Raw genomic sequence first — 14,236 nt, forward strand, 5'->3', positions numbered from 1 at the left:
GCTTAGGGAGAGCGAATCGCTCGCACGATGTATACGTGTGTAGGTATATTACCATGTCAGCTCCCAGGTCTTTCATATCGCAGTAGAGAAAAAGATCCCCCGGCGGCTTCATCCAGCCGCCTGTGTAGCTGTCCACTGTCTCCAATGCTGCTCTGTCGAGTCGGCTGACCTCTTCGAAATTCAGCGTGCGGCCGCTGTTTGCTCGCTCTGTGTGCTGCCGTGTATCGCTTGACCGCCGCCGCACGCAGCAGCCGCGAACGGCGACACTTGGCGACAATGGAGCTTGGCGCTTTAACCGGAGCCGTCGAAGGCTCGATAACCGCCGTCGAACCTCCGATCTTCCCCGCGCACTTCACCACGACGCGATCGCCCTCTCTCTCGCTCTCTTTTTCTCTTTTTCTCTCTCTCTCTCTCTCTCTCTCTCTCGCACACTTCACACTGGCTGCGTCAATCCTGACCACGGCTTCCGATCGAAGACTCCGTGTCACTCGCTCGAGGGTGTTGTTGTCGTCCAAGGGCGCCGCGCCTCGAGCAGCCGGCACTGCCGCTCGTTCCTTCTCGCACTCGACAGACCAACAACTCGGCTACTTCTCTGCTGCTGCTCTCTGCGGCTCTGCCGAGCGCATTCGCACACACCACCGCGACTCGCCGACGACCATCCAAACTCAATCTGCCGTTCGCTGCCTCCTGCTCTTGCCTGTCTTGTCAACGTAAGTCGAGCCACTTCGACGACGACTCGTGTTTTGCACTAAACTCTACACCACGACCACGACACCAAGACGACGAGAGAGCGGCTCTCGCTCGGCACGCACCGCGATGGACGACTAAGAGCTGCACGCCGAAACAAAGAACGACGCGCGACGGTGGCGCCACGCTTTTCCGAGCAGCCGCCAGCCGCCCCGCGCCGAGCCCCAGCCGCTCTGCTGTCCTGTCCGTGTGTCGTACGGTCGTACCTACACACGTCCCTGCCCGCTTGCCTGCCTGCCTGCCCGCGCGTTTCAGTCGTGAATACACCTAGTGGCTCTACCTTGGGAATAACGAACAGCCGCAGCGATACGCTTGCTCACTTCATTTTTCTACCTGCCTTTTTATCACCGCTGCTTCTTTGCTTCCACAAATGTGGGTTACGCCGTTGAGCTTTTCCCGGGAAAACGCTTCGATTCGAGGGGTATTTGATTGCAGCGATCGCTACTTGCTACGTTTTTATAGAAAAAAACATTAATTCACTCTTTTTGTTTGCAAGCTGATGCCAAAATAACTCGCCTCTTTTGATTGTACGAAAATTCTTGAGCGTTCGCCAATTTGCTTGGAAATGAGTGTTTCAATGAACATTTACCAATTAACACATTAAATTAGGTCTCATCTGAAGAATGTCACGCGTTTTTTTTGATAATTGTCATTAAAATAAGGGTCTTTTTTTCAAAATCTTTTGTGGTATACAAACAAAACTGCCAAAAATTCGCGGTTAATAACTATAAGAAATTTATAGGCATAAATATTGCCCTTTTGCAAACATTACTAATATATCAGATAATTATCTATTGATAATAACTCATGCGTCCATAATACCACTAAATCAAATGTTTCGTTTACAATTAAATGTGTATGGGCTATCTTTAACATCAAAACGTTTGTCATTCTTAGAATAAAATGTAATTAGTACTATCATTATCTTTGAAAAGAAAAGGAATGTTCTTTAAAAAAGAGTAAAATTTGTTTATAGCCTTTTTGATCTCTAATATTAGCAGAATAGTATACATATCTGTCATCTTTCTTTAAGTACATTGATATGACATCACCATATAACCTGACCTCATGAAAAATCCCACAAGGAGATTGTACACAAATAAGCATTAAAGAGTATTGTTAGGCGTGGTGTGCCATTTATCGAGAGGCGGACATTAGTGGGCGACGAAGAAATCGTGGGCTTACACCGAGTGGGTATTTACAAACCATACAAAAAGACACTAATTAAAACTTCCAAATGTTTTTCAACACTTTTAACGTTATTGTTTTATTTCAAAGTTGATTATTAATCTTTTATCTTGATTTTTACCTACATTATAAAGAAAGGACAACATGCAAATTGCAAGGAAAAACTAAGGATAAGAAAGAAAAGCTAAAGTAATATCTCTTCAAAAATTAATTAATACCACTGAACAGCAAAGAAAAAAGTTTTGAATGTACCAAAAGTTACAATATTCAACTTGTATCACAATGTTTAGTTTTTAAATACCTATATCTCATTGAAAAATTCATTTCTCTGATATGAATGTCATTATTTATTTAACTAACCTGTCCATTTCTCAATTGCTGTTGTTGCTGCTGTTGTTGCTGCTGCTGTTGATGATGAAACAATGCTACTTGTTGTTGAGTCATTTGATTATTTAAATACACAAATTGCTCAGTTCCTGGAGTGCCACTCTAAAATCAATTATTTTCTAATTAGTAACCAATAATAACAGATCATTCAACAAGATTACCCTAAATAGTACCTTCAACTGCATCGGATGAATTTCGTAGGGCATATGTACATTATTCATCGCTTGAAGGCCAAGCTGTTGAGGTTGACTTTGCTGCGGTACTCCAAGTTTATTCATAGGGTACTTCCATTTTTCTTGATTCTAAATAAAAGGATACAATAATATTTTTATTTATCTTAACTAAATATGTCTTTATGTAATTTAATTGCTTACATTATCAATTATTCCATCATCTGCTAAAGCCCATGCTCTAGGTGCTTGTTTTGTTTGAAAAGCTGATGACTGGACTCCAAAGTCTTGATCTGTTGGACGTTGGAATACATAACCCATCATAGTTTCATCTTGAACTCTATTCATACCAATTGGAAGTGTCTGTCCAGGAGGTAATCGAACTGCATCACCACCAGCCATAACCTGACCACAAGTTTCAGTGTCCTGCAATTATATACAACAATAAAGTTAAACTAGTAAAAACATCATAATAAAATAAATGAAATATTGGCTCTTTATCCACATGTTACTAATAACATAATGAAAAATACAACTTTCTTTTCAACCATTGGAAATAATACTTGTGTGAGTAATGATGTACGTAGTATAAGTTATACATAATTACATTGATTAAATAATTAACTTATTGATAAAGAATAGGAAAACAAAACATTAGAAAATCAAATATTTGATAACGAGTTAAACATTGTGTGAAGTCAGAGCAATTGATAGTCATTGGAATCATTGGAATCAAAGCCCATTTCAGTAATAAGCATAATTGACATTGAGCTGGAAAAGTTGATGAAACGAGCTTAGCTCTTGAGGAAATGACTTTTGACAGTTTTACACTCCATCTGTTATCTAACTTGCAAAATTGCTCTCTGTCCCTCTCTCTCTTTTTCTCTCTCTCTCTCTCTCTTTCTTCTCATCACTATCAAAACCTCGAGAGACAATGGCATTGTGTGTGCAAAAAAAAGAGGAAAGAAAGACAGACAGACAGAAAACGAGAGGGCACTCACCGTTGGTAGATGTCCGTTGGCACTTGGATGGTGAAGTTGCATGGGGGGCGTCGGTTCACCTCCGGCCCCGGCACTGCCCGCACCCAGCCACTTCATCCTCGTCGACCTCACGGAGGCAGTCGAGAGAGCGACTAGGTTACCTCCTCTCTGCGCGAGTACGAAACCGGCTGCGGATGTTGGCGCTTGCTCACGCACACGGAGTATGCATGACGCTCGACACTCACTCACACACGCGTGCACATACACGTATACGCATATGAGCCGAACCGCTAAAAAAATGCCGCCGTCGCCGCAGCCGCCGATGATTTGAGCTTTTAGCCTGCTTTTCGTTACCTGGTGCACTCCACAACTGCTAGCCAACGGCAGCAATTTACTTTCGAAATGACACTTCGATCGATGATTTGCAAATATAATGCATGAAAATCGAGAAAATGCCAGAGTATATCAAAATCGAGGAGGTCACAGCGAGAGTCAACTGTGCACGCGAAACGAAAGAGTGAGGTTAAAGTAGGCGAGTGCACGGTTTTGTTTTGTTACTCGACTGTCTTTTGTTATTTGTTCGTTCGCCTGTACGCACGACACTATACACTATTTTATACTGATGGTGTATGTGCTAGTGGTGTTGACCCTTGATAAAAAAAGTCGTTTGTAGGGCCCTCGTGTCGATTCGCAAAAATGCACACTAGTGTCCTTTTGATCGACACGACACACACTTACACAGGCTCACGTACAACGGAAAATGAACGGAGTAGGAGGAGAGCGAGCTAGTACAACGCGGGGGCAGTGCGTGATTCTTGCGATCTGCCTTTTTTTCATCTCCTTTCGGTTATAGTAGCTCTATTTGTGAGTCACTCGCGCTCTTTTCGTTCAGTTGAGATTCCGCTCCGCTTTTGGTTAAGCTTACCACACTTGCATATTCTATAATTGCTTACCTTGAGATTATTATTTTTGTATAAACTGATGATGCTTTTAGATTTTCAATGTGATTCCATTTCATATTTGAAATGATTGCGAAAAATTCTAAATTTATTGACTTCGTTATGGAAAAGAGCACTCACTATGCCTAAATATTTGAAAAAATGAGCTGATAATACGTAATATTTTAACTATAATGATAAAAAACAAATTCTTTTGCAGTCATTTTTATTATTGAAAAGATTAATTGAATGTGAATACAATGTATCTTTATTGGACTACGCATAAATTTTAATGGCATCACTAAGCAAATGCACAATCACGAAAAATATGTTTTGAGGAGACGTAATTAAAAACAAAATAAAGTTTTAAATATATCGTTTTTGATCAGAATATCTATATTTTTTAAATTATTTTCGTACTGTAGCATTTATTTCACTTGTAGATTCTCAGAGAACTACACGAGACAATTGTGTTGTAAAAGTTTTTTATGTAATTAATTACAAAACTGCTTGATACCCGTTAATCCTCATGAGTTCTAAAAAATGAGCATTTGAATACGTGAAATCGGCGAAAGGTATGCGTACAAACAACGAAAGTTAGTTGTCCTAAACGTTCATTTCTTCTCGATGATTTTGACAACTATCAATTGCAATCCTCACTCATATGTATATTCTAACTTTGATACGCAATTTTATCTCTAGTTTTCGCTGTGAAAAATTTAAAGTACATACATACATACAATCTTCCAATAAATGTACAATCACATAGAAAAACAAAATAAAAAAAAATCAAAAATTTTCAATATATTTGATAAATCTCAAAAAAGGCGCATTTATTTTGTCGTTGTGTTGGCAAAAATTTTGAATTTTAACAAGATGCCTGCGGCGTTAAGAGCCGTCAATCATGTAGAATAAAAAAGAATCTATACATAAAAAGAAAACAGCGTCGGACGGAAACGTCGTAGTCCGTCCGGATATTTTACGTGGCCGCTTGGCAACATACTGTTAAAAACAATTGTAGGACATATCGGTTCTTTTTCAACTAAAAACAATGAATCGTGCGGCGTATCGCAATGATATACGTAACATCAATATTTTATAAGTTCTCAATATGTATAAATTATATAAGAAAATCGGTTATTCAAGTGTTTTTCCATGTTTAATTTTGATAAAAAAAATAAATAAAACAGTTCAAGGGTAATTTTCTTATTGTTAAATGTTCTCAAATACAAACTTCACCCGAATAATGAAATCAAAACACAAAAAGTTTTATATAAATCAAAGTTCGAATTTTAATTTATTTGTACTTTTTTTCTGATTCTAGCACATGGCTGTAATTAATGCAATCTTGAATCAAGCAAAAGTATTTGCGCAGTTTTTTGCAAGTAATTTTACTACTCTTTTTTCTCAGAGATCAATCTACATGTTTGTATGAGAACTTATTTCGAGAAATTTTATTTCATTTTTTAATGAACACATGAATATTGAAAAGACTGTGGTTTCAAATAATCAAAAATGAAGACATTCTCTTCAAGTAAATAGATATAAGTAACTATATAAACTAACATTCTCTCATTCAAAATTTCTTTTTTTAATGACAATCATTAATATAATATTTAATAATAATGCTAATATTCATGGAGATAAGTGTTGAAAATTAAAAATAATTAATAATTTGATACAGTTCATGATAAGCATACTGAGTTACCAGTACTGATTTGCTTGTCTGTTGATACCGTTACGTCCTTACAATTCTACATACATAGGTATATAAAGTATTTACAATTGCAGAAGTGATTTATATAGTGTGTAGGCACTATGGCTTGGGATGTATTTATCGTACATCCAAAGGATTTTCAACGAACATTAATTCACGAGGTGGCTTTGAGAGATATAGCGTAATTGTGCAAAAAATGTACAGTTTAAAATTACTTCCATATGAACAAGTTTCAATTATTAATGATTTTGATTGCACTAAGACGTGATACTCTGAGTGACTGAGCAAGTAAAACTGTCGACAATATTTATGAAGTGACTCTTAAATTATAGAATCAGTTTGTTAATGCTTCAATGTAGTCCAGTTTTTGCTCTACTTGTTCTAGGCTGGTGAACAAATTTTCTCTGAAAATCCTTTAATCAGGTTTAGAATGACGTTTTATCCTGGATGAATCGTAGACAATCATTGCGATATTTGAATGTTTTGTTATCCTTGTCGACATATTCCAAGAATCTTCTTCGATTGACGCGACTTTTAGTTTCAATACTTGAGTTTTTTTTACTGGTGTAATGAGTCTATACATGAATTAACGCCGAAGAATAATTAATCAACGGAAATAAGGTACTTTTTTTATATATTTTTTTCATAATGCAACGTGAGCCTATTCAAGGTACATGGATACAAAATGAACCACGAAAAATAATTATACAAAAATCTAATTAAGACTAACTTAATCCGATTGACTAATTCTATATAATCAATTTTTTTTATTAACGCATACATAAGAACACATTCATGCATACTAGTTCACATGTTTATATATATAGCGAAGAAAAAAATAAAGGCTATCGTAATAGTTTAGAGCATAGTTTCATTTTCAGAAGAGTCTGCAAGATTTGGTTTGCATTACAAAGTCTTAGATCAAATGCGTTCATCTTGTGAACTCAAGCGCGAAAAATAAAACGAATTAATATATTACAAATTCAGATCTAAGATGCTTTGCAAACTTACGATCCGCGCCAAAAAAGTGCATTATATAACTTATAATTGTAGAAGTTAAACAGTCTCGCATCCTATATTCTTTCAAATTGGTATTTTGTATTAAAGATAAATTGAGCAACTTTTATACCGCGTTGCTGTACAGAAATCTAAATTGCACGGAAAGAGCCCTTGGCAATTAGTCCCACAATCAATCAATAACTATCAGTTCCCTGATAAATTAAAGTATATTCTAAAAAACTGATACAATATACTGCCAACTTGTGATATGTGTACTTTTACGTTTAATGTTGTTTTGTAAGTTTTCTTTTGATAAGATATAAATTGGAAAAAGCCGAGTGAGATTGACCGAGTCTCAAATGCCTCGTTTGATGTACGATGAAACCGAGATGAAAACAGATTATAACAATAACGACTCCGATGAGTCCTGGACAGGTACCACTAAGTACGAAGTTGCGTTCGACAGAGGACCAAATAAAATCCCAACGCAGACGAACTCAACTCATTAAAAATTCGATACAAATATAGTCTTCGTAATACCAATAATTAAAACGGCAAATCAAAGAGATCTGAAAGGCCTTCGTCTGTGCCCAGTGTGAACGAGTAGTCGCTTTCCGAAAGAGGCGGTTCCAGTGATAGCAGAGACTCGGTAAAGTCGAGGATACTCATGTCTGCAAAGATAAACGAAATATTTCATTAGCCATCGATTATAGTACATTACCTAACTCGTTCAGAAAAGTAGTTTCGGTTCGCTCGGGCGTAATTCTTAAACGGGACAAGAATTTCTTTCTCGAGCATGGTAACTACGGTATTTTAAAAAACAACTTGTGGAAAGCACGAATTTGAGCAACCATTTTTCCATGAGCGTATAGTAAAGTTGTATTTTCGTACACATGGAGTGTTGAAAAAATATCGATTAATCATAGTTGGATGGAATTGTTTGAACTTTCTTCTTTTTCCATTTTTACCTTTCATACGAACGACTGGCTAACTGTTGTTATGAAGTACCACCTAACTAGAACTCTGCCTGTGATGTGATTTAACAATGATTACACAAGTCACAGTCAGAGTTCCGCCAGGGAGTAGCCATTTTGTCTACGAGATGATACCAATTTCATCGTAACACTTTACGATAATTTTTTTCCTACATTTTTGCTTAATACGAATCACTAGTTTCATTAATTTGTAAATTATTCGTTTGAATTCAAATGATCGTACCTGAGGATATATGTTGATCGTCGGTTTGTAGTTGAAGCCTACCGCCACCCATGATGCCGAAGTCGTCAGACTCACAGAGCAGTGCGTCCCTCATGCCAGTCGAGTTGAGTACCGAGAGCATAGTCTGTTCGGATGGCATGCAGCTTTCTGTAGCATGCACCGGTTCCACCTTTACATCGCCACCATTGTGAACTAGGAATTCCTGGGATATGGACGATTCGACTCTGGTCACGGGCGACTGTGGTGTCAGTGGTCTCGGTACTGTTACGACCGTCCCCGCAGCAGCCGCTGCGGCTGCCGTCGTCGTCGCTGACGTCGGCGCTACGGCAGTCGTGCATCCCGGAGTCAGTGGTGCCTTTACTCCTGGGTCTTCTGGGCACAGGAATACCTCGATTTCTCCATGCGTCGACCTCATGTGAATTTGGAGCTGTGTCCGTAAAAAGGAATTTTAGTATTAACTGGACTCGCTTCACCATAAGTGTTAATGGTGCATTGCGAATTGCCTACATTTAATATTGATAAAAAGAAAACAAAATCAAATATAAACCGAGGCTCTTTTTCGCGTGATTATCACAATTATTCTTTTTTAAACAATCATATAACTTGAGAGCGTTGCAAGTAACTCGGCAATAGAAAAGTGCGAGTTGGCATAAACATTTTAAGCTCTGATTGAAAGAAATGATTCGCGATGACCTTTCGGCTGTTCTAATGTTTAAATGTTTCATGTAGTTCGAAAATTAAGAGCTCCGTGCAAAAGTGAATTTAAACAAGTGAATTAATAATTATCAAAGTTTCAATAGGAGAATGACATAAACGAACCTTGGGTTGGCCAAAATTGTTGATAGGCTGAGGAACGTGAAGTGTGGCCTCGGGTGGCGCCTTCACGGCCATGATGGACTGATCCCTGTATGCGGCGACGGAACGCAAATCGTGATACGTGACATAGGCGTAGGTACGGTCGGCGGTAAACTCATTCAATTCTTTTTGCGCACTGTGGATCAGCCTATCAAGGGCATTTTCCTTTGCTTCCAGATCAGCCACCGACTTTCGTAGGTCGAGTATGTCGCTTTGATTACTCGGCAAGCAGCCGCCCCTGCATCACAACAGAACCATTCATTGTAGTGAAAAATCGCGAGGAAAAACAAAAGTGGACTTTCTGCATACTCAAAAAATGTCCTTTTGATGCAAGAGGATTCTCCTTTCAAATTAGCATTCTAAAGGAAATCTTCTTGCCCTAAGAGATATTTTTAGTAGCAAATCATGAGATAATTTTCATCATAGATAATTGATGATTAAATCGGAAGGAACGTCAGTCGTTTTTATGAATATTAAGATCCATGAATTTGATGTCACATTTAAATATAAAAATATGAACTCTGAAATTTGACATACATTACTCTAAAATATGTTCATTGGTACGATATTGCTTTGCCAATATCGTATCAAATGAAAATTGTATTTCTTCTACTGAAAGGGGAATCTTCTTGTAAATCTTTTGCCGTAAGAAGAAAAAAACCTTTTGCAACAAGATATACTTTTCTTATTGCAAGAGGGAGAACTCACTTCCACTGGATGTTGTTTTTGCTCTTTTTCTCGAGAATGCCGATACCCTCGAGTACATTTGTGATATCATAGATGCGACGCTTCTGCACCTCGAGCTTTTCCGACGCGACGTTCAAGTCAACCACACCGTCATGGCTGTCTTCCACGAGGTTCAGGAACTTCTTCGTCAGCAAGCTCAACGATGTGTCGTAGCGCGTCCTTTCTACGTTCTTACCTGTTATTCGATTAATCGATTACTCAAGCGGTTCAGAATGTTATTGTATTACCAGACGAGAAATGGGTTGTACTTACTTTTCGTGGGAGTGTGACCTGTGAGGGAATTCGAGCCCGACCTTCTGCGTTTGCCCCTCGGAGCTTTAAAGGTGGATGGACTAGGTCCTACTTCCAGATTCAGTCTTCGTTTGACTGTTTCTTTTGACATCTAAGAAGCAAACTTTCAATCAGTATCCTATATGCGATTTATGTGTGACTATTCTATCGTGAGTTTTCCTTAGATAACAAAAAGCATGTAAATACTATGCGTGCTTTGCGATTAAAACAATGTCACTTGCGCACACGTCGAACGTACAAGGCTCAGAACTACGATGATTTATAATCTACTTTCGTCAAGTGAAAAATGACTTTGTTGGCTAATCGTTACATACGTAACTGCACAATTGTGATATTCCGATTGGAACGAACAGGCGGTTCGACAATGCCAACGAGATTTTTTATATTAAAATCCTTGTTTTATGAATGATTGTTGTGAAACTGTGAATTCGAGCCGTCAATAGGTTGCGAGTCACGAGGCACATGTAAGCAATGTTTACATCGACTACGAAAGTTAAAGTATTCGGCATGGATCAAACCGTGTAAATATTGTAAACACGATACAATTGGCGCAAAAAGAAGAGATTTCTTAATAAAACCACAGCTTAACGTTACCTTTCGAAGAATCCGAGACCAATAAATGAGAAAAAAGATCAAAGAACGCCCGTCAATTTTTTAATAGCAAAGAATTACAGGACCACGCTTACCTCAGTCCGTGGCGAGGGCTGAACGGGTCTCTTTCTATCTGGGTACGGACAGGGGGTCTGGCCATACTGATAGTCCTGCAGGTGGCGCGGAAAAAAGCGTCGGTTAGAGATGGACAACATATATATGGGGTGATGCTATTTACCTCAGTCCGTGGCGAGGGCTGAGGGCATCTTCTCCTGTCTGGATAGGGACAAGGATTTTGGCCATACTGGTGATCCTGTAGGTGAGGACTAGGTGTCTCCTCGGGAATCTTTAGCGGCTGGCCCTCTTCGTACAGGCCGTCTACGTCGACGAACTCTGTTTTGACTGCGTGCAGGAGACACGTGCGAATTATAGTCGGGTCTTTTTTTTTAAATCGAAGGTGAGGTAGGAGAGATTTGTTTACCTAATTTTGTCTCGACCATGTCGGGCGTAACGGGTCTGGCGAGATCCTCAAGCATCACTTGCCTCTTAACACGTGGCATGGTGTTGGTGAGTGACTGCAAACATCGTAGAGTAATTAGTAAGCGTATAGTGCCTGGCATCGCAATCGCGTGAAAAACAGCAGTGGCGGCGGCCAGTGCATGGGGGAAAGAGCAAGAGAGCCGCAATGGCGTCCCGTGTGCGAAGGGCGTGCGAGGACTCTGGGCCGGCGTGCATTCCAGCAGCAGCAGCAGCAGCGTCAGCAGCGTCAGCAGCAGCAGCAGCGGCAGCAGCAGCCCAGAGAAAGAAGATCGGGGGCCCCCTCCTGTTTCGTTCTCTTTCTCTCTCGCGCGCGCTTAGCGTCCTTCTCTAAAGTTACCGGTTTTCAAAAGGTCCCCGCTCGCTCTTCCTAGCTGCAGCGGAAAAAAGCCCGCAAACGGAAGTGCGACTCGATGCTTTTCCATACGTGTCGAAGCTACGCTTGCGGTGCCGGTACAAAACGAAAAAAGTCAAGAAGCACACGCAGATAAGATAGCTTTCTGAGCGTTGGCCAATCTGGAAACGAAATGAAAAATTGCTTCTGGGCTGCCTGATGAGTGAGAAATCGTGACGAATTCGCGACTTCGCGACAGCTGATCGATATTCAACTGCTTAGCATTTGAGCAGCCGCGACTTCGCGATGACTTTGCTCTATAACGGCTCTCGAACGAGCCTATTCAAAATCGAATCAAGGAGAGCCAGGCAGCCAGCCATCCAACGAGAGAGAGAGAGAGAGAGAGAGAGAGAGAGAGAGAGAGAGAGAGAGAGCACGCGTTTTAAAAATCGCTCGTTTCGCCCCCCTCCCCGCGGCTCTTACGCGACACTACCGTAGTGCAGATGCCCTAAGTCGGCGACAATCGACGATCATCGATTGTCACACGCTCTTGTTCCCTGTAGCCAAAGATGTTTAAAGATCATCTGGTACTGCTCTTACACGCGGTCCAGATGCATTCCCGCCAAAATGCAGCACGCGCGGAAGCTGTAAACTCTGGAGATTCGAGTCTCGTTGGCCTGCACCGCGTGCGAGGCGTTACAGTTTGTTACCGAGTATATATGCCCTCCATGCGGAAACTACGGAAAACCAGTTATCAGGCGAAGCTACACGTGTGCAACGTCGCAAGCTTAGTCTCGAAAACGAGCCTCAACGTGGCGACCCTCAGACGTTTCCGAAAAGGACATTAATCGCTGCAGCGGCTCTCGCGGTAGCCAGTAGCAACGGCAACACGTGATGATGAAAAACTGCGCAGCCCCCACGTACAGCGGTTGGTAGTGGCGGCAGCAGCAGCAGTAGCAGCTCGAAAATTCTCCCACGAAGCAAGCGCGTGCATTCCCCAACTCTCCCGTTTACATACGTACGTGGACATGTGTGTGCGTGTGCAGGGCCTCTCGCTTTTCGAAAATATCGATCCCCGGGGTCGCGGACAGGCGTTTAGCCGGCTGCTCGTGTTCGTTCCACCTTCTTGAGCAGCTTTACCTTTGCCTCAACTAAATTCTAGACTGCTCGCACACTTGTGCAATCAGCTGTGGGTTGATCGTGTGGTACAATCACGTAAATAAAAAAGTCAGTTGGCAAAGACAGAGAGAGAGAGAGAGAGAGAGAGAGAGAGAGAGAGAGAGAGAGAGAGAGAGAGAGAGCTGAGCGAGAGAGCGAGAGAGAGGGAGAGAGGAAGCCCGACCGCGCCGGTGACTTCCGCCGAGAGCTAGAGCCGGAGAGCGCGAGAGAAAGAAAGCCAGCTAGCCCGCGAGCCGAAAGGCGAAACTGGCAAGAGCTCTCGAGGAGGCTAGGTGTACGCGTGGGAATTTCGCCGGGCGGGACATGTTAGCTCTGTTCCCCTGAGATCGGTGGTCCGAAAAAACAAGTGCACTCACCAACGGCTGGTGCGGCTGCTGGGCGTATCAAGCTGCTCCTCGCGGCATCCTCCGGGCTCGTTTAAAGGGGGGAACATGCAGCCAGGTACGAGTAAGCTTAGCAGTCCGTCAGTCAGTGGCGCCTCGCCATTTTCTGCCAGCAGCACCAGCAGCAGCAGCACAGCACACACGCACACGACGGAGCGCGCGCGAGAGAGAGAGAGAGAGTGCGAGAAAGAGCGAGAAAGACAGAGCCGTTGCCGCCGAGCGGAGATTGGACAACTGGTGCCGTATGTGGCGTGAGCGCGAGAGTGGCTCCGGAAAAAGAGCCTACTTTCAGCAGCAGCACCTACTACGCTAGCAGCACTTCAATTGTCCTCCTAACGTCGGCTGGCTACTGCTTCCTCGTCGCCGTCGGCCTCGCTGCGCCGGTATCGGCCATCTGACGGTCGCGCCTCGAGTTAACGCTGCGCGCCAAAAACCTCGCTCGTATTTCCCGCCGCACGTATTGCCAACCAACTCACTGCTGATCGAGCAACGCACGCACGAGACGACGCGCGGCTCGCGCTTACTTGTGTATGCGTACGTACACTTGCGAACAGAACTCGTCCCTGATCGTAGAGAGCCCTTTAAACTCTGCTTCTTCGCTAATTTAGGGTTTTCATTGTTTCTTGCTAGGAACACTCACGGCTATCACACCGAATTCCACGACAACGCCGCGCAATGAGGGCTTCAACGACACTGGCAGGCGCCGTTGTAGCGCACGTAGCCGACCCTCCGTTTTACTGAAGGGATCACGACTGCGACCAGGCGGTGGCAGCGGCGGCTCACAGAACCGCGAGAGAGAGAGAGAGAGAGAGAGAGAGAGAGAGAGAGAGAGAGAGAGAGAGAGAGAGAGCGCCAGTCAGCGAATAGCGTCAGGGCCGTAACGTATATAACTTGCGGGGGCGCCATCGCCATTGGACGACTCTCTTCGTGCCTAAGTTAACTTGTTTTTCTTCTTTTCCTTTTTTATTCGCAGAG

General features: G+C 42.1%; 2 protein-coding genes across 5 annotated transcripts; both read right to left on the minus strand.

The window, feature by feature from the left end:
- Positions 1–1,765: 1,765 nt before the first annotated feature.
- LOC131671041 (uncharacterized) lies at positions 1,766–4,161 on the minus strand. Of its 2 annotated transcripts, XM_058947154.1 has the most exons (5): positions 3,494–4,161; positions 2,843–2,918; positions 2,697–2,785; positions 2,496–2,624; positions 1,766–2,424 (listed from the first exon to the last, which is right to left on the minus strand). In XM_058947154.1, exons 1-5 carry the CDS (start codon positions 3,587–3,589, stop codon positions 2,287–2,289), a joined length of 528 nt encoding a protein of 175 aa, XP_058803137.1. In that variant the 5' UTR covers positions 3,590–4,161; the 3' UTR covers positions 1,766–2,286. The 2 variants fall into 2 exon arrangements, with proteins under 2 accessions (XP_058803137.1, XP_058803136.1); XM_058947153.1 differs by having other exon boundaries at positions 2,697–2,918.
- Positions 4,162–4,637: 476 nt separating this feature from the next.
- Positions 4,638–13,998, minus strand: LOC131670988 (transcription factor E2F3-like). Of its 3 annotated transcripts, none has more exons than XM_058947075.1 (9): positions 13,804–13,998; positions 11,310–11,403; positions 11,067–11,230; positions 10,924–10,998; positions 10,199–10,328; positions 9,908–10,121; positions 9,164–9,437; positions 8,345–8,771; positions 4,638–7,797 (listed from the first exon to the last, which is right to left on the minus strand). In XM_058947075.1, exons 2-9 carry the CDS (start codon positions 11,386–11,388, stop codon positions 7,673–7,675), a joined length of 1,488 nt encoding a protein of 495 aa, XP_058803058.1. In that variant the 5' UTR covers positions 11,389–11,403; positions 13,804–13,998; the 3' UTR covers positions 4,638–7,672. The 3 variants fall into 3 exon arrangements, with proteins under 3 accessions (XP_058803058.1, XP_058803059.1, XP_058803057.1); XM_058947076.1 differs by lacking the exon at positions 10,924–10,998 and having other exon boundaries at positions 8,345–8,582; positions 8,670–8,771; positions 13,235–13,998; XM_058947074.1 differs by having other exon boundaries at positions 13,235–13,998.
- Positions 13,999–14,236: the final 238 nt, after the last annotated feature.

This window comes from Phymastichus coffea, unplaced genomic scaffold, assembly GCF_024137745.1.
Source record: "Phymastichus coffea isolate CEN01 unplaced genomic scaffold, Cenicafe_Pcof_1.1 PCOF00118, whole genome shotgun sequence".
NCBI classification, from domain to species: domain Eukaryota; kingdom Metazoa; phylum Arthropoda; class Insecta; order Hymenoptera; family Eulophidae; genus Phymastichus; species Phymastichus coffea.